Source organism: Anopheles nili, chromosome 3 (assembly GCF_943737925.1).
Source record: "Anopheles nili chromosome 3, idAnoNiliSN_F5_01, whole genome shotgun sequence".
Taxonomy (NCBI): domain Eukaryota; kingdom Metazoa; phylum Arthropoda; class Insecta; order Diptera; family Culicidae; genus Anopheles; species Anopheles nili.
Window position 1 is genome coordinate 11,855,432 of NC_071292.1, and position 20,628 is coordinate 11,876,059.

The following is a 20,628-nucleotide window of genomic DNA, read 5'->3' on the forward strand; positions in this document are numbered from 1 at the left end:
TTTTCAAGGACAAGCATTTCCGCTATGCTTTTCGATTCAAGTTTTTATGAGCACTGCACGACTGAACAAAAAAATCATACCTAGCGAAGGCCTCGGAAGCCGGAAATGTTGTTTATCGCCACTTCATTTTATCACACATTTCCAGGTCAACTCTGGAACGTGTTGAGTAAATCAAGTTTGTCGGCCAAGCATGTTCGCATATAAGCGTACGATATTTTGAATGACATGCATGAAGTTTAATTATGGTTTATGAAGTCGCGTCGAGACAAACCGCGTGCTGGTATATTGGCATGCGTTGGTCACACGACTTCTTTCCTGTGAATCCTTAAGGTTTGTCTTGTTTCTTTGTGGTAAAATATATAAAATGTAACAGCTTGATTTTATTTGCGGTCGCTGTGGGCTCCTCAAGGGTTGTGAATAATCCGTTTTGCTGTGTGTTACATCAGTGTGCCCTTGATGATATTGAAGAAGGAACACATCAAGCTGCTAGCTTTATTGATATTTATGTGTTCAAGTGTCCCTCAGAGTAGAAATGGAATGGATAAAGACATTTACAGAATTCGTTCCGACGAGTGACTTTAACAACTTTGGGAATCGGGTCTGCAATCCCAGATTTTACTACCGGAGGTATTGTTTGAATGTATGATATGTCTGAACTAAATGGTTTTCAATTAATACGTTTCGCGAGTTGGGCAATGGTAAATAATCTTGTAGTCGTTAAATACCTTCTAATGTATCCAGTCCAAAAATAGCAACGTAATAGCTGTAATTGATTTGCTTCAAAACATATCCATAAATTGTTTAAAGATTAACCTTTGGCAATATGAACAAATAGATAAGCGTGCTGACGTCATCTCATTAAATCTACCGGTTTTGCAAAGCTTCGCTGTAGAGAACAACTTGATTTGATTATCTTCATTCTCGATTATTTTTGAACTAAACAGAGCAACATTACATGCGTTTTTTGTGTTCTCATATTCTGTTTAACTTATTATGGTAACATGATTGATTGATTTTAGATTGATACGAAACTGTTTAATTATATTGAGGTAGTTTCGAAAATGTTAAAGTTACAAATAACAATTACAAGATTAGGTCGTTTGAGCGTTATGTTTACAGAAAATATTTTGTAGTTTCTCCAAATTCAGAATGCAGCCAATAACATTACTTAAATATAATAATCAAAATAATGAATATACATTATTAATAAATATACGTTAGATAATTAAAATATTATATAGAAAAATAATAATTTGGCAACTCTGCCGTTATCCTAGAAGCCTGATGAAACATATCGTTTAAATTTCAGAAGCGTTTGACGTTTGGTTTATTCTTTCTTAGTAGGCCATGTTGTTTTTTACGTTAGGCGTACATGAATTGTATTTTTTTTTGTTAGTGTGACGTGTAGAAGCCGGAACAATAAAATTGTGTGGCTTAAGATATTTGTTTTATTATTATTTTCATTTTAAGAAGCATATAATCTTGTGAATACGTGAAGTTTGTTAAATAATAATGTAAGTTAATTACCTTCTCATAATAAAAAAATTTGATGAGCAGGTTATTTTTCATTTTACATCAGGCCAGTATCCCATTTTGTTGTGGTTGCATTTATCATTCGTTGATCAATTTGTCATTCGTTCGATAAATTTTGTAACATTTTCAATATGTTCGTTCATTGCAGATCAATTCGATTTAAAACAAACATACAATGGGATTAGCGCAGAGTAAACGATCGGTTAACATCACCACAGATCCGGCCAAGGATGGAGTTGTTACGGAAGGAGCCGGAAAATTGGAAAAAATTGGCGAAGTTGATCAACTGAAGGCACAAGCTAATGGTGATGCTCAACACAATGACGCTGATAACGTAAGTATTCATTGCTTGTGCAAATGAAATTATAAATAATTACTAATAATATGGCATTAAATTGTATAAAATAAATAGTTAAAAGTTTCTGGAGGGAAAATATGAAATATGAAGCTGAAACTTTAAAAAACTGACCAGTCTCTCGTAACATGTTTGCCGTGTCATCGTACACTAACGTTTCAAAATGTATATGAAGTCACTTCTGCGCTCATTATATTGCCGATTTATTGGAAGGTTTAACACAGACAATAATGGACACGAAGCGAGTCTAAATGCATAGCAAATTTTCTTTTGATTGCGGCGAGTGTGCAGGTCATTTCTGTCTCACGTGCAGGCGGTACCTAAGCATACGTAAGAAATAAATCTTGAGGTTCCCGTGAAATAAAACTATATAGGCTGTCAATACCAGCAGACGACGGTATTGCTAAGCTGTAACGGAAAACATCATCGTAAACTACGGAATTTATTTAAAGATTTCTGAACTAAACAGACGCACGCTGTAACCTAAACAGGTTTCGTGCGGTTATGAAATTTCCTGTCTAGCTCTGCGGCAAGGCCAAGGGTCTTGATAGGGGTTCTTTGTATTGTCCATGTAAAATAATGTGTGCAATATACAAATCGCGTTGTGCAGCGATATAGATAATGAGTAGATGTTGAGATATGTTTAATTCCATAATAATCTTCTTTCTGTTGTAATATCAAATTTTAAAATGTTGAAAAGAATTATTTTCCTTTGCGGCAAGCCAAATACGAAGTTTACCTTTTGTCGAGAAAGGTTGCCTCACATACACATATGTAGTCAAATATAGCTGTCCCTTCTTTAGGTTCTTTCTCACGTTCCGGCCCTTTTCTTTGCACCAGGAACAGCTCGTTTCGTTTTGACATAAAACCTCGTAGCAGCTTCCCTATTGCGTGACTTATAGACGTTAAATAATCTTTTAGAACCTGTGAAATACGAGAGAACGACCGTGGATAGAAAATTATAGTGCGGGCGTGAAAAAGGTTCCCCCCGGTATCCGTGTTCTCTTGCTTGCTAATTAGAGAAAGTTCAATCGTTAGTTATGGAATTGCTTTTTGACGGGTTTTACTTTCTCTCGCTCTTTGTTTTCGACATCGTGTAGTAATGGGGTTGTTTGGTGTGGCATAATGTCGATGCTACCGCTGGTCGGGCGGAAGATTCTGGTACGACCAGGTTCAAGTTCAATTCGAAACGTGATATTATCTCGCGGTCTTTATGGTATAAATGAGACGCGCTAAGAAAAAAAAGATAGCATAACGAAGCATAGCTGCGTGGAATTTTGGTCCATTAAGTGGATACGCATTCATAAGGGTAGGGAAATGTTGGTGAAAGATAAATTTCAAGGGGATCATGATTTGTGTGCATCTGTTTGAAACTGATCATCTGTTAGGACTTTAAATTTAACTGATTTTCAAGATAGCTATCAGAGATTTTAATGTTAAAACATTTAAGTAATTTGATTTCAAAGAAGTTCAATAATCCATTGTTTTTTGTTCTTATTGTCAGTAACATCGCGACAATTAATTTCATTTTCTAGTGAATTTAAATATGAAGGGTGCTTCTATACATGATTTACTCCTACAAATTTAACATCGTACTATTGTAGTTAAGCATTCTCAAAGCTGTGATTTAAACGTTGGATATGGTGTAATTTGAAAATGACTATTCTCTATTGTGATAGCGTGAGAAAAGATGTCCCACTAATTTCGTTGTTTTTCATTTCGATTGTTTCAATGAAGAACAGTTTTTTCGCGGGTAATGGTCAAAGAACTGCCAGATCGTTTGCTTACGGAGTGCAGGAACTAAAGCGAGAGGAACCCATTTCTAAATTTAAATTGTGCGTTTCGTGCACCAGGAAGTGTGCCGTTACGCTGAAACATAGTTTAATGAGCATCGATTTACTTCTTTCAATTAGATCGTGAGGTTTCGAAAAGAGTTGAAAACACGACGCGCAAATTACGAAACCTACGAAATTCGTCTGCAACGCAATGCGTTTCAAAGGACAATCAGAAAAATGCGAACGCATGTTGCGGATGACTGCAGGAACGATCTAAATTTATTTCACCTCCGCAAAGAGCAGTAACGCTGGCTGCAAACAGCCATCCGCTGTCAACATGTGCGTCGTTTTGGGATAACCCCCACTTGGCTACCATTTAGGTTCTTGATTTTTGTTTTACTCAACTTACTCCCACCGTATAACATAACAATAATCGTTATGCTAGTGAGCGAATGGTATTCGTTAATTTGTTTGCTCGTATGCCTTTTGCACCCAGCGTCATATTTACAGATGGAACGTTGCAAAAAAAATATCTAGTCCGAACGCTCCACCTTAGTTATCGGTTAACATCAGTTAGGCATTGAGCCGGAATGAACGGCTGTGCATTGCTTCGGTGCATTTTTGCGAACTGAAGCGTGCATAATAGTTATCGTTAAATGACGATAATGATTAATGTGAGATGCCGCTGATCTGCATCGAAGAAGAAAGTGTTCTCCACCGTAATCTCACCACGATCGATATCCGTGAGAAAAAAGGGAAACTCCGTCCAGAGTAGGTGCATGAGCAGCAGGCATGTAGAGTGCACTTTTTACTCTCTTGTTCACACATTTCACCCTCAACAAGATGGGGCACCGTGGTGCGTACGCATCTGATTGATAGCTTTCTAATTCACTTATCGGCGAAATATGTCTGCAAGTAGACATGCCGCAACAGCCAAAAGGCATGGCGAGAGCTGGCATTCTAACGGTAATGATTACTTTCTTGATTTAATGCACCGATGGGCAAACAAGCATGGCGTGTACTTTGTCGATTGGAATCTAATGTAATGAAGGTAACACACTCAGTAAGAGTGCGAAAGGTTACATCTACCCACATTGGCAGTGCTGTGGCGATTGGGACGTACGAAAAACAGAAATAATATCGTTTACCTGATACAACCTCCGCCCGGAGTGGGATCCAAATTCGATCCTATCTATGTTTGATGTTTTAAAAACAAACTCTCAATTAAGGCCGTTAACAATAAATAATATTTAAATTGATTGCATTGCTCTACGCATTAAAACTGGATGCTGTACAAATTTAATTGTCTGCTGCTATTCTTTGATGGATTTTCGTAATACGTGATGAAAAACAAGGTACTGTAACATAGCTTTTTAAGACTAGAGGAGTAAAGTTAGTTATGTAGAATCACATAAAAAGAGAGTCCGTCGAATGGTGTTTCTTATGTTTAATATCATAAAGCTTGTCAAAAAGAAGGATAGAGGGAAAGAGAGATGCAGTTAAGTATCAAAAAGCTTGTGTATTTTTCATTTTTGATATTTCCACTAAAACAAGGCTAGTTGGGTCCCTTGATGAGTTTTTTTTGGGTTTTCCACCGCATCGTCGGGTTGTTTCAAATGGTTTCGTTCTGATTTCCGATGGATCCGTTGCGTAGTTTGAATGCAATCATAATTTGCACTTTCGTCTCGTAGCGCAGTAGAGAGGCGCATTAGGCCAATTAGTCGAATTTCTACAAGAAGGCTCAAACCCGTCGGTCCACAGAGCAAGTGTTAATGTGTGCCAATCGCACCGAACAACAGCTATTACCTTCTCGCGCTTGTTTTCCGAGTGCGGATGATGCGGGGGCCGCATTAACTTCCAGTCTTCCAGTGGCATGTTTTTTTTTCCTACAGTAACGGGAATTCAAAACCAATTAATTGGTTGTTTATGATTTCTTTCTTCGATACGGTGATTTATCGAAGCGCAAAGCCTCTGCGCGCCTGGTTCAGAAGTGGTTAACCGTAAACAAGGTTAACTTCCAGCTTGTCTGAGCATGATGCCGGAGCCAAGCATGCATTGGAAGTCAATAGGGATTAATTGGAATTGACGCAGGCGAACAGTCTCCCCTCTGAAATCCTCGATTTGTTGTCAGCTTTTTTGTGTTGTTTCCTTTTTAACCCTCATTGCACAATTGCCCAAAGAATACGCAAGCACCGATTGAATGCGGATCGATGGTAAAAAGTAGGAAATTACTGTCCGAAGTGCAAGAGAACAACGTAACGTTGTCAGACCGAGCCCGGTTTCTTTGCTCTCCTTTGAAATGATCACGATCATAACTGTACCGCGTGCTGGCGCTTGAGGCGCCACCCGACCTGTCCCATTTGTTTCGCTTTGGTTCAATTAAATTCTCTCCTTGTTTTCTTGCCACGCTTCAGAAATCTAACAGGCTAAAGTGCAACACGATTCGAAAGTCGGTAGTGTTCTATCGCTTCGCGGCATAGTCCTAATCAAGCTCAGAAATCCAAAGGCGAGGGAATGATTGTTGTGTTTGTATTGATCTGTGTATACGGTTGTGCATTTTGGATTACTACGATTCAACCATCTAGGGTAGAGTAAATATAATGAAAAAGAAATGCGATTGCTATTCCCGGCGATAGTCGCTAGATCACGACAGTTAGCGCGTGATAGAGATTAGTAAGAGTGTTTTCAGACTACAGTTTTGATTATGTCTACGGAAAGTAATGATGAAGGTATAATTAGTATTTTGCGTCTTTTTGAAACTGCTCACGATTGTGGTGAATGATTCATTTTGTGCATTTGTTGCATTAGTTTGCAAACGACAATATTTTATAGTGTGAAGGGTAAGGTCAATGAAATTCCTCATGGTTAGTGATAACAGTAGAGTGATATGAATCAAGATTAGACTATTTATAGAAATACCAGGCAGAGCTGTGATCGCAAAAATATTTGAAAATAAGCAAGACGGATGATTTCGGTTCGCGAAAAAATTGTTTTATGTGGAGCTGTAACAAGGTTATGTTCTAGTATTGAGATGAAACAGTCAGCGTTATCAACGAGAATTATACACGTCTATCAGGACTTATCTTTTGTTTGCTTTTTGTAAATAATCAAGCTCGCTTTTGGAATCAGCCGTCATAATTGCAATTGCTAGCGGGAAATGTTTGATTGCGCTAACTGCACCGATATATTTACATTGTATTGACCGACTTCAACTGTAAAAACATTTGAAATGTCATTGTAAACAGGCATCGAGCTGAATAGCTCATTATGTCCATGCGTTAGCTAGATGATCGCGTAACGGTCAAGTAATGATCGCGCTTGATTTCTAATGTGAATGAAATGTTGCATACTGTTAGGCGTATGTCGATGCTGGTAGACGGAGAGGTGTCTAACTCAATTTTTTTCTTGATCAATCTTGATTGATATTAAGAGGTGTTCATTTCAATTATTTAAATTAAAACTTTTAACAAAATTACAAACTTTGTGAAACCAAATCATTTGTGTATGTTGTTGTTACAGTGGGATTTTATTCACAAAATTGCGAATGATTGTATTGTAAATGCAATGTAAATGTGAAGAATATGCTCCTGTTCAAATCATTCCTTACTAATAGATTGTTTTTCTTCATATTTTTTCTTCTCCATATGTCTCCCTGCATTGCTCCGTAAAACATATACTAATTCATATTCATCGTGCACTCAACACTACACTCCGTACCGCCATTTGGGAATGTTTTCGTTCTTTATGTATGGTGCGTGTTATATTTTGTGTGGTCCTTTATTGCTGCCTTGCCTGCGTTCGGCTACGTTTTTGGCTGCACCTTAGGAAACGAAAGTTGAAACCGACGCCGCCGAAAATGAAAAGGATTCCACGACAGAGAAGGCCAACAAAGAGGGTGGGGACGGTGGTGGTGGCGATACAAGTGTGGCTGCTACATCCCCAACCTCGGAAAAGGAAGGAGAATCGGATGCAAATAATAAATCACTCGAAAACGGAACCAACGATGAATCGATGAATGACAGCAAAGCGCCTGCAGATGATGCCAATAAGAAGGCAAAGAAACCGAAAAAGAAGTGGTCCTTCCGCAGCCTGTCGTTCAGCAAAAAGGACAAACAGAAACCGGTCAAAAAGGAAAAGGATGAGGAGCGAGTTAATGGTGAATGCGAGAAAGTCCCGGAAGAGGTAAGTGTTTTATACTATCTATGAAATAACATCGGCAATAATCTTGCATTTAATTAAAACTGTTTGATTGTGGGAAATGGGAATTAATAATGCATGAACAATTAAAAATATTACAAAAAGTTTGTCTACAAACGATATTTTTCTGTAGGATATTTTTCTAACGACTACAATGGTATAAAAACTTTAACACGAAGCTCAATTTAATTTGACTATCTTTGTCTTTGTTTTATAATTTGTTGCATGCTGCCAACCAAAATGGTTTTTCATGTCTTCATTGAATTTCCGAGACGCACGATGACTTTTATATATTTTTATTTTTTAATATTTCGTTTTCCAATTTATGTTTACAGTTTGTTGAGTAAATATTCGTTTTTTGAGTCAATTTTTAATTATACGCTCTGCAAACATCATTTCTTCCATCAGCGTTAAACGACGGTATGGTTGAGCGCGCCGCAAGTAACTGCGGTGCATTTATAATCCTATGATAGATTGGCAATGTCCCAAAATCTTAGAGTGTGACAGTGTTCTGATGACATTTTTTTATATCTTTATCCCTATTTGCATCATTTCGGATGAGTAAGCTGACTGGCAATGAGATAAACAATGTTTCTATAAGCCGTTTATTTAATCATTTAATAGGTTTGGGAAAAAGATTTAGACTTTGGAAATCCGTAGTTTTTTAAACCATTATAATTGCTATTTCTCATATTCAAGGCCGTTCTGTATTGTTTAAAGCGGTTGAAATAAAAATCGTAAACTTCACATCCATCAGTGGCGCCCATGTCAACTTTTAGTTAGAAAAAAACATCGCCTTGAACAACAACACTTCACACAACCTCTAGGATTCCACATTACCTACTGCGTTCATCGGCCAACGCAAAAATGCAAAGAAGTTCAGTGTCAAGAATGTTTTCTTTCCCCCACGGAGAGGTAAATATTGTGTCGGCACATGTGGTGCGGTGGTGGTTCTGTCGCTTTTTAGAAACGACATCATTTCCTACATTTATTCAATGAGAGTGTATGCTGTTTTCACTTTCCTTCTGAATAATTGCTCTCTTGCTTTGGCAGCCTGTATTTCTATTCCTCAAGGATATTGAGGCAAGAAAATTCAGAAATGTTTTTTTCTTTAAAAATCGCATACAATCTTAGACCACAGTAAATTGAAGAGATTTGTGGTGCGTAGCACAGTATTTAGCAAGATTTTCAAACGTGTTCCAAGGTGGAAACGGCTGGTGCTTGATGTGATGTTGATGGAATTTTCATATTGGCTGCTGTTCGTCAAGAACCGACGTATATTTTAATGCTTTAGGGCTACTAAATGATAGTTTTGCTGATCTCATTAGTATCCATTTGGCTACAATATACCAGGGCTATAGCTAGACTCGATGATAATGAATGGAAAAGAGTACAAGGTCAACCGTGGTACCATTAGCTTATTTTAACGCTCTGTTTGAAGTGTTTTATCGTTGTCTAAATACAAATATGTAAAATGTAGCGAATCAGCAAATACATCTTTGTGTGATGCAATATGCCGTGTTATCCCTCAACGGCAGTAAATTTATGATGATCACAAAACTTGATCTTTTGCGTTGCCGTATGATGATTAGTATCATCGCCTATGCGCCATCTGCTGCTGTCTTCCAAAATTCAATTCGTTCGTAAGTAGTTGAGCTGTTGAGTTTCTATTTTCGAAACCTCGCATTGCAAACACCAAGCGATATTCTGGCATCGATGCACGATAGCGGCACTGGACGGATGGATGGAAATTTTGAAAAACACATTACCCCTGTGGTCGTTTAAAACATGAGAAACGGAACACTACACGATGTCGTTTTTTGGTCGCGTGCGCGATCGTTAAGATTCTGCCTATCGATGGACATAAAATGTGTGTGTTTCGTGTGGATGTGTTGGAGCTATCTTCGCGACTAATAAAAAAAATACAAAATTAGTCAACAAACCATTCTTAGTCATTCATATTTTGTCTGAATTTCATAATAGATCATGGAAAATAATACTTGCATTGGATGATGTTTAGTTATAGCTTCGAAATAAATAGTACGTAGTTTGGCGTCACATATTTGCGGTCAAGGTTAGCGAATTGCGCAAAATCAGCTGTTGCGGAAACTAACGCTGCGCAGATTCCTTTCTTTCGACGCCTGTCATAAGCGCTAGCGTTCGTTAATCACATTTTTGTTCGCTATGACGATAGATTTCGACTGTAGTAATGACTGTGGAAGTTTAACATTCTGTTCACTCAACAAATGCGATCAAGTAGTGTAGACATAGTATGTTGAAAGTATTTTAAAAGAGGTTAATACTAAAGTATATACAAACTAAATATATTCGAAAATTGACCACAATAATCATAAACATGCTTATAACAACTACTTTCAAACTACCTCTACGCTAGTTATTTTAAATGATCAATCTAAATCCCATGAAATAAAACTTAATAAAGTATCTCCTATCTCAAACACGAGTAAAAATCACTGGCTCAAAATAAAACGGCGATGTTTGAATGCAACACCTGTGAGTGATAAATAGTGGATATTTGCCATCGTAGTAATGGTTTTTCCGGACTTGCAATTTTTTTAAATAACAGTGTTTTAAATAACATTGTATAGCAATGTTTCAAATTTGAAGATCTACGAAATTCAAAACGCGCATTGATTACTTTCCATGTGCAGAAAGCAATCAAACATTTTGAATGCTTGGTACGTGGCAGATTGTGGAACATATTTTTCTTTTGCTGACGTGTATTTATCCGTCGCCTAATTTTAAGCAAACCTTGGGTGCTGTTCGGTTGGATGACGCGAAATAAAATAAACAATCATTGTGTTCCTTGGAGGCACTGTACTACGTTGATTTCATAAAAAAATCGCAAATCTGACGACATTCCGTCGAGAACACGTCTTTCGTCATTCATTGAGCTACTGGTTTCCGGTCATTGCGTTTTTATTTTATATTAAAACTGAAACAATATCAAACCACTGTTATAATCTCAATATTCCATATTATCTGCTACCTCAACGATATTGTTAGAACCGCAAAAGGCTACCACCAAAACGCTTGAAGCCATAATTGGTTACGCTCAGGGATGTTTTTTTTTTAATTTCTATATTTCCTATTTCAGTCTGTTGGCCCCAAATTTAGTTGCTACCTCGATCGAGAAGCACAACCGTCCATTGTGGAGGTTTCTAGATAGACCAGTTCGTTAGGCTGCTTTACTTTTAACCGCTTTTATTTGTCGTAGGAGTGAAAACGCTGGCCCGGGAATCGGCAAAGGTAATAAAAGGCAATTGGATCAGCAACATGGCTTGGTGTCTTGCTGAGCTCAGGGTGCATTTATTCATGAATAACCCTGCAGCGATGAGGTTTCCTGCGGCGATGATTAATGAGATAGATATTTTTCTATCTCTCTGTTGTTGTTTTGCTTGGATAATGCGTTATCGAAATAAGATATTGCTTTTTGCCACATTTTCTATAAAATGATATGTAAAAACATATCATGTGTAATGTATTATCAGTTCACAATAATAGCGAATATGAAACTTTCCTGATAATATATGTTTATTTTAAGAAACGGAAGGAAAGTGTATCTTATCGAATGACAACTCTCACAGTATGTGCTAGTGTTGATGCTAAACGCATCTGATATGGCTGCGCTAGGCGAAGAAAAAATAAATTCCAATCTTATCCAGTCAAGCATGTCAAATTCCTTACCATCAGCCTATTATGTGTCACATACAAAATAGAAACCATCGCGGAGTTTGTTCATGAACTGGACATCTGGACAGAGATAGATGCATTTTTGTTTTTGCTGTTCCACCTTTGGATTTCGCTTCCGCACAACCAAGGTAGCAAAATAGCGACGCAAAATTTACGCATGATTGATTTTAGCTGTGCGCACGGGAAGCTGACAAAACAATTCTCTATCAGGCTATTTTTTGTGGTTTCTCATTAAACGTTGCACTGCTTTATTTCAGCTAAGCCATAAACCATTCTCATTCGGAAATCATTATTTCCGACGGAAATAGATGGCTTTGAAATATGGATCATCAAAAGAGTTATGATTTTTCTTCAATTACTCGACGCCTTCACTAAAGTTTGTTTAGGTATTAGTGCTCTAATATAAACCAATATTTAAAGCATCATACAATATTCTTGCATGTTTGTAATCCAATTTTATTCAACTCTCTAATAGAAGTACAGTATAAATTCATGAGAGCGAATAATGGTTCATATCCTACAGGATAGGCATTATTGCTTCACCACAGATCAATGTTTCTGTTCTTTTTCTGCAAATGAATATTTCCCCATTGCGTAGGAAAGCATCGTCCCACTTCGCATTTGCTCTAAGAAAAGCACGATTTATATATGCTGGTATTGAAGGTGGTAAAGCATGCTCCAACATAGGGTGATGTGAACGATCTTTAATTGCAATGAAGAGCATGTTAAAGCATGCCGTTTATACTCGGTAGCCGGCTTTCTACGGAAGAGTGCTGATTTATTGTTGATTTTTGCATCCACTTTATTTTGTTGGTGCTACGTGTTGTCCGCTCATTCGTACTCTAGATGGTCGACCGGGTGGGCGGTATATTTTCCGTTCACTTCTGGTGCAATACTAGAAAACGGTACGCAAAGGAAACAGAATGACACTGGCGTCGCAGATTGGCCATTGAATAAAGTTTTTACCCTAGAGGATCGTAGTTGATGATATTCGAGTTGCGATGTAATTTCACCATTTATTTTGTCCCCATGCGTGGGCTGATTTGCGTTTGCTTGGGGCAGTTAGCATTCCCGCTGCAGGACTCTCAACGACCGCGGTGATTGAGTTTCCGTAAGGCGTAACTGTAACTCTGCTCCTCTTTTATGGAAGTTATCCGTTTCCTGTTGTAAAACGGGCTCAAATAATTCCATACTGAGGCATTCCCGTTCTCTCCAATGCAGGATTTGCTGAAGCTGGGTGGTACGGAAACATTTCCTTACATGTTTTGCTACGATCATCCCACACGCAATGCATTTCGGCCGGATCTGTTGTGCCAACACGGGCCAACTCTTTTTTTTTGTCCCGCCACTACACATTCGTCATCCCGCTCGTCTTTCTGCAGGCTAAATGAACTGAAGCGAAATATCAACCACCTCCTTTAGAGCAAACCCCTTCAACAACATGGCCATCGACCGGATGCTGCAGAGAGCCGATGACGTCCGCATGAATAGGTTTTCTGGCGCTGTGTGTGGGAAACACTGTGGTGGAGCACGTTCCGCGACATGCCCACCTCCGTGCACTTCTGGCATTTTTTCAACCCTGGTGTCACTTTTACTATTTTCCTCCCTGCTGAACACGCTCCACTAGCTCTGCTCTATCCTTTGGAAGGTGTTTGTATGCGTGTCTTGCGGGAGATGTAAGCCAATGTGTGTGGGCTTTTCCGAGCTGTCGTAGGACTTGAACTGAAAGATAGGCCACCTACCGCAACAACCACCCGCGAGAAGGAAGAGTGGTAGGCTTAGAAGTGCGCACTGGTATTTGGCATTTCCTTGAGCGGCTGCGTCTGTCGGCCAACCGAACGGATGGGTGGTTGGTTTTCTGCGAAGAAAGAGTTTGGTCTAAGAAAAGACAGAGATAGCGAGAGAATAGGAGTGTGATTGGAAGGGAGAGACGAGACCATGTGTGTTGTGGCGGCCGCGTGCATGCCTTGGAAGACGTCGACCGCCTCCGATCGAGGAGCACGCAAGGGATATATAAATTAAATTGTATTGCGTTGCGTTTCGTTCAGTTTTAACCAAAGCTTCTGCCGGGAACGGTCGTCGAACGAGGAAATATTTCGATCGTGCAGTGTCTCACTATCGCATCTACGCATAGAAGCATCCTTAATTTGGTTGCACGGTTGAACTTATTGTGAAACGTGGAGGCGTGAAGTCGAGTGTTACAAAGCACGTTCGTTTTATCGAATCCTTCTCATAAAGCAAGAGCTTCGCTCCACCGAAACCCAGTACTTTAACCAAAGGTGGTTGTGTGTTTTCACGTGATTGAATGCGATTCTTACTGGGTGGAAATTTTTGAAGTGTTTTTTTTTATACAAAAGTGTTAGTTCAGTTTTCTTTGTGGTAGCAAAGAAAACTACTAAAATTCATCAAGATTTTACCGGCAATTGTGATCGTTTCAGTTGTTTGTGTATTGATAGCATATTTCGTAATGGGAGGTGTAAAGGTGAATTCAGCTTGATTATATTGTGCAAATTTTTTAAAGAAAAACAGATTGTTACGTGTTAAATATAAATCTTATCCAAATTCTTTCAAATGCAACGTAAAGTTTCGCAATATTGAAAAAATGTTGTGAAGTTCTAAAGTTTAGCATAAATAAAAAAATATTTTCTTATAAAAATATTGACAGCAAATTGTAATACTTCTGTTTTTTTTCTCGTGTTTCTAATTAAAGCCCACTGAGGATGCTGCCGCTGCTAGCGCTGTGGCTCAAGAAGTCGCTTCCACCACTGTTGAAGCCGGAACAAGCGAGTCAAAAACGGAAGTTGCTGCTGCTGCCGTCGCTGCCACGGAAGTTTCTACCACTACCGCCGCAGTAGCTGCCCCTGTCGTCGCTGATGTTACTACCACCACGAACGCCCCCGCCGATACCACCAAGGTGGAGGAACCCGTGGTCGAGGTTGCAGCCCAAGAATCTGTCACTCCTGTCGCTGTCGCTGCAGTTGAGGCCAAGGTGGAGGAACCTGTTAAGGTCGCCGTGGTGGAGAACGGCCAATCGAAAGATGTAGTCGAGGAACCTACGGTCGCGAAGGTGCAGGAAGAAAAGCTTGAACCGGAAACCACCACCGCCGCCGCCGCCCCCGTTGAAGAGAAAGTGGTTGAGCCGGCCGTTGTTGAGGTAAACACTTCCACTCCTACTACTAGTACTACTACCACTACCAGTAGTCCTGCTGTTGAGGTAGAGAACAAGCCCGAGCCGTCAGTAGAGAGCGAAACTGCTTCTACTTCTACTGCTCCTTCTAATACTACCGATCTCGATAACAGTACTACTATTATTCCCACCTCTGTCGAAAATGTCGTTAGTGAGTCCGAGAAGGTTGTAGAAGGTGGTGATAGTACGCCTCCGCCACCACTACCCTCCATCCCCCCACCCTCTAAGGTGATGGTGTTTGTTGAGGCTTCCATGGCGCAGGTCGCAAGCGATCCATCCTCGATCGAGGAATCTCCGTCGTTGGTTTCGGATCCGCAACAGGGCGAGCGCAATGAGGTTAAGAGTCAGCCCACCGTTGCCCCTGTTGATAATTCGCCTGTTGAGGTGCCTGAGAAGTCGGTTGAGGTTAATGAGCCCGTTGTGAGGGATGTTAGTCCGCTCGAATCGCTACCTTCCACGGTTGAGACAAAAGAGGATCACGTTGTTGCTTTCACCGAAGAAACAAAACAAGCAGAGGATGGCTCTGACGTGCGCGTGAAGGAAGAACCAATCGCCGTTCCAGAAGAACCAGTTGTTCTTGAAACCGTATCACAAGTAACGGCTGCCCCCGAGTCCGATCAAGCATTGGTACCAGAGGAAATCAAAGAAACGGCCACGAAGACTGTGGGAGAAATTCTCGAACAAGCGGTTGATAAAATTGAGAGTGGCGAAGTTTTGCTGCCTCCTGCTGCACCGGTTGAGGTGGTGTCTAGCGGCAATGAAAATGTAACCCAAGAAAACGTCAAGGAAACGGACCTATCCGTCCCTCTGCCGGAGGTGGAGGCGATCGATGAGATCAGTAACAATATTGATGATCTTCCTCCGCCACCACCGCCACCGGCTGTGGATGACGAGGAGGCAGTCCCAGATTCGTTGCCATCACCACTCCCAACGATTGCTGCTGCCGTACCTGCGGACATGATGGGTGCTGATGAGTTGAAGCAACAGGACACGAGTGTCCTGTCGGTAGATATCTCGTCTCCTCTGCCGCAAAACAGCCTGGAATCGCTTCCGTCTCCTCCGACTCTATCACAGAGTGATGTCAGTTTGCCACCTCCGCCAGAGTCTCCCACGGCGTGCGCTCTTCCTGAGCAGCAGGGTGCCATGCCGGAGCCTGATGTCGAGCCCGTTGCTGTTCTGCCGTCGCCTCCACCTGCACCATCATCCACGGGTGACGATCCTACCAGCTCTTCCATCCCATCCTCCCTCCCAGAAGCAGAAGTAGAAGTAGCCAAGCATGAAGAAGTAGCAAAACAGCAAATGGTTGATTCGCCCGTTGCGGCATCAGTAGTGGACACGGCAGCGATAGTTTTGTCGACGGAGACAACCGACGAAACCGAGAAACAAAACAAATCCGTCACGACGGCGGCAGCTACTAGTAGCCCCGAGAAGATGAATGAACAGGAGGCAAGTGCAGAAGAGCCGGACGCAAAGCAGAATTCCTTGCCAGCAATGGAGGTGGCGGCGGCAGAGACAGCGACGGAGGCAAAAGTGCCAGAAGTAGCTGTACCGACGGAAGTTGAGGAAACTGTCGCGCAAAAGGTGAATAATCTTTCACACTCACTCTTCTTCTCTCTGTTAGCGAATCCACAACACTACTACTACAACTACAGCAACAGCCCATCTTACCATCCTACTCCCATGCCTAGGAACGAGAAGCAAACGTGAACCAACCATGTTGTTTTTTGTTTGTTTTGATTGCTTTGTTTGATTGTTTGTCTGTTTTGTTTGTTTGTTTGTTTGTTTGTCTGTTCTTTTCTCTTTTCTTTTGTCTATCAATACATTATACACGCTACGTACACTTTTACACACATTCAACTACACATGCGATTAGATTTCCTACAAATACCGTAACATGCCGATCGATGATGGTCCAACGGAAAAGGAGAAAAAAATCGCCACTACCATTCAAGTGCAATTGATTTTTAATTTTGTATCTGTTCTTTTTTTCGTTGGTGCCATCTTTTCGATATCTGTTTGTTTTTCCTGTTTTCTTTTGCTGTCCCTTTAGTTCTGCTTCTTGTTTTCGATTTTGATCTTTTTCTTGAAGCTATTTTTGTTTCGATAATTTATTGCTATAAGTTGATGTCGATTGATTATTTCTCGTATAAATGTTTTTTTTTAATTCGTTTGATGTTTGAAATGGCCGATTGTCTTCATATGAATTAAGTTTTTTTTATTTTTACTGTATAAATCTAAAGGGTGACGGTGCTATTTTCAAGTTTTTATTTATTTATTTGATATTGCAATTTTTTTCAATATGTGTGATCAATTTTCAAATCACGGCATATAGTCACAAAACTTAGCAAATTATTTATTATATTTATTGTTAATTTATTGTTTGTTTAATTTAAGAAGCCCCAATTTTACGTTGTTGCAATATCCTTTATGGCAAACACACAAACACACTTCATATGTATGTGCTTCTGTGAGATATGATACGAATTTTGCAACTTTGAATTCATAACTGAATTGAATGATTGCTGTTGGCAGTTTATCTTCACCCATTTTATTCGATATCTTAGAGCATGGATAGTTGCGACCATTCTATCACCACTTAATTTGTATTCGAATTTTCTACACTGTCATTCTCCTACGCGCGTCCGTTTAAGCGGCCATCTCAACCATTCCGGTGCTTTGGATGATCGTTCGTGTCCTTTTGCCACTTGCATTTTTCGTTCTTGGAAAGTTATAAATAGGTCTTGTCTAGTTCATCCGCCAGTTTGTATGTGTTTACATTTGCGTTTATCTGTACATTCTTCGTTACATATTCATAGTGCGATGTAGCAAATCACCGTTTGGCGTTCATGGTTTTTACTTCTTAGCTCACGTTTCTTTAAGGTTGATACATAAAAGCGTTTACTAAAACCGGCACTGGGAGGGGCGTAAAATTATATGGATTATAATAAGTTGCTGGGCGAAGAGCTTCGCACCTTATTTGAGAAACAAAAACATTTCTTGGCTACGATTTCAACCATTTCGACATGCGGTGAAAAAAAAACGTTAAATTCGACATTCGTTGTAAAAGAGTGAACCAAAGAACATTTAAAAAAAAATGTGTTAAAATTCATAAAACAAGTTTACGAGGCCTTATGAAGTGCTAGACTCTAGTAGTATTCCTGGCATGTAACGCATTGCTTAGCTTCTTTCTTCGTAAATTTGATAACACATTTGGCACCTAGCTGATTATTTGTTTTGTACAGTGTCATGCTTGTAATGTAAAACATAACATATGTTTTTATCCTATCTGTACGGCTTGTTGTTATTTCTTAAGAATGTGTTAACACGTGTGTCCTTTGGAAAAACACCAGCGTGTGTTGTTAATGCATCGTATGAATTTTTATCGTGATCGTTCGTATCATCAAGTGAGCACATTGTAACTCTCGTTCATTTTTTATACGGCGTTTCTATCGATTACTTATCAAGTCTCTTTTCAAATAGAGCATTCACTAATTTGTAAAACTATGGTTTCCGGTATATGTGTTTGAAATTGTATTAAATCAGTTATGTTACCACTTGGGAGAATCTCGGTGGTCTTAATCATGCAAATCCCTTTGTACATATATGTTTATATTTACACTTGTTTTTTCTCTTTCTCTCTTTCTGCTTACATCTTACTCTTCCTGTCTTTCTCTCTTCGCTATCTCCGCTATCCCTCTCGCTTCCATAATTTCCTATATTTCTTCGCTCCTGTCTACGATTGCACACGGCGTGTCGTCCTGTCACTATTTCATCCTTTATGCTGCGCGTTCCTGATCTCCGGCCTGACGAACAACAACACACCATCATCATCGTCTCAATTGCTTCCATCGGTGTCAAAAATGATTGCTTCGTGCAAATAGCACAATGGAACTGTTGAAAATGGTACCAGCCATGGCATGAATGGCGAAAACGGCAAAATTGAAAACGGCACAACTGAAAACGGATCCGTCGAAAACGGCCAGAATGGTGTCCACGAAACATCCGCCACAGAAAGTCTCAATGGAGCGGCTGAGCACAAAAAGGAGGTAAGTAGGATGCTACATGAGGCGCCGTTCATCCATTAGCCATTGTACGTCGCGAAACATTGTGCTCATAGTTTCTTTTTGCATTTTTTCAGGATAAAATTCCAGAAAAGACGGCTCAGCTTCAGCAACCGCCACCGGCAGCACCCGAAGTTACGGCTGAGTAAATGCACGTCGGCTGAACGAGAAGACAGCATCTATTGATTATTAATTAATTATAATTCTTATTAATATTAATAATAATTATAAAAGAAAACACACACAATAGAATCGTAACACAGTCTTGTGGAAACAAATAAAAAAGGGATAAATTACGACTTTTAGGCCCACGAACGAACGAAGCGGTGACGTAGAGTGAATTGAAAAGGATAAGGATAATAAGAAGCAACGAATGAAACGAACGCAATCACAGGGCATCGTTCGGAATCAAATCAAACATACACATTTAAACAGACGCTCTTCTTTTCCCACATAAGCATACACACAAAAACACACGCCACAAATGCTGGATTTAGTTTCATTATCATTTGTCTATTTTAAATATTGATAGCGATACATTTGTCAGAAGAGCCATGCATCAAACAGCCTAACCGCCAACGCAACGCTGGCCGAAGGATATGTTGTTATTGTATGTGAACATTGAAAAATCTCAACCTCTCGTCTGTATCGTTAATGAATTATAGACTTATAGGACGTCTAGGACAAGGAGAACGGTGGGAGCTAAACGAAACACATTCATTATATTTGTAGAAATTTGTCACACACAAAAAAAGCCAGTACAAGTAGCCAGATGGCGATGATGCGTCAGTAGGGAAAGCAGACGACTCCTGTAAAATGTGAATCGGGTTCATCTGCAATTCTTCCCACTTTTGTTGCTGTGGTTACTGGTGTGGTGCATTTTAGATAGGAGAGTCTACCGTTGGAATAGCCGGCCTGGATTATAGTGTACGACGATGGCGTGGTTTTTCTTCCACTAGTGTGGTGTTTAGTTGCGGTCTGTTGATAACGAAGAAAAAACGGCGGTCACCTGTCCTTTAAGCTACTTTATTTTTTTCTTTTAATCATTATACAAAGAAGAGAATCAATAAACCTTTTCAAGCAATTTTTAGTTGGTCCTTTTTTGTTGGTGGCTTTCTTTTATTTCGTTGTATTTTTATCTTCTCTTTTAAGTTTGCTGTTTTGTAAGCACCTCTGTCGCTGGCTCGGGTTTTTGTTTTAACAATCAGAAAGAAGGTAGTTGAACTATGCAACATTGGATGACTAGAGAAAAAAAACTGGAAATAGTGTAGAAGTTATGAATTGGATAATAACACATAATAAGAGAGTGGAGAGGAAAAGTGAAGGAAATAAAAAACACTCGAATATTTCAATTGTGCGATCAAAATGCTAGGACGCAAATATCTTAAATCTATTGTAGCATGTCGTGAAGAAATTTAGAGTAGCAATTCTGTGCAAACATGCTGACAGTGCATGGACATTTTAGGGAACGAGCAGCCACAACCATGTTGCATTGACTGACTTTGATGAACTACTAGCATTACCGATCCACCAGAGGTATCGATTTGGAATGGATTTGGAATCCTCTTAGTTTAGAAAACGATACTGTTGCTCGGAATTGCGAGTAAACTAGCTGATCAACGAAATGTGGCGGAGACGTACGTAGTATATATGGGTAATAAGTAAGTATTAGCTCCAATGCTGCAAATTTGTCTCTAGACGATACGAAGTTTTTAAAACAAAGCAACCAAGAAGTTAAGCAAACCAATCGTACGAGAATTGAAAAATGAAACTATTTGTACGTTTATTTTATATATTTAGATTAAA

General features: G+C 39.7%; 1 protein-coding gene across 1 annotated transcript; it reads left to right on the forward strand.

Moving 5' to 3' along the window:
- Positions 1-1,708: 1,708 nt before the first annotated feature.
- LOC128727768 (uncharacterized) lies at positions 1,709-19,908 on the forward strand. The gene is made up of 5 exons (XM_053821710.1): positions 1,709-1,867; positions 7,489-7,845; positions 14,285-16,342; positions 18,643-18,807; positions 18,900-19,908. Exons 1-5 carry the CDS (start codon positions 1,709-1,711, stop codon positions 18,969-18,971), a joined length of 2,811 nt encoding a protein of 936 aa, XP_053677685.1. The 3' UTR covers positions 18,972-19,908.
- Positions 19,909-20,628: the final 720 nt, after the last annotated feature.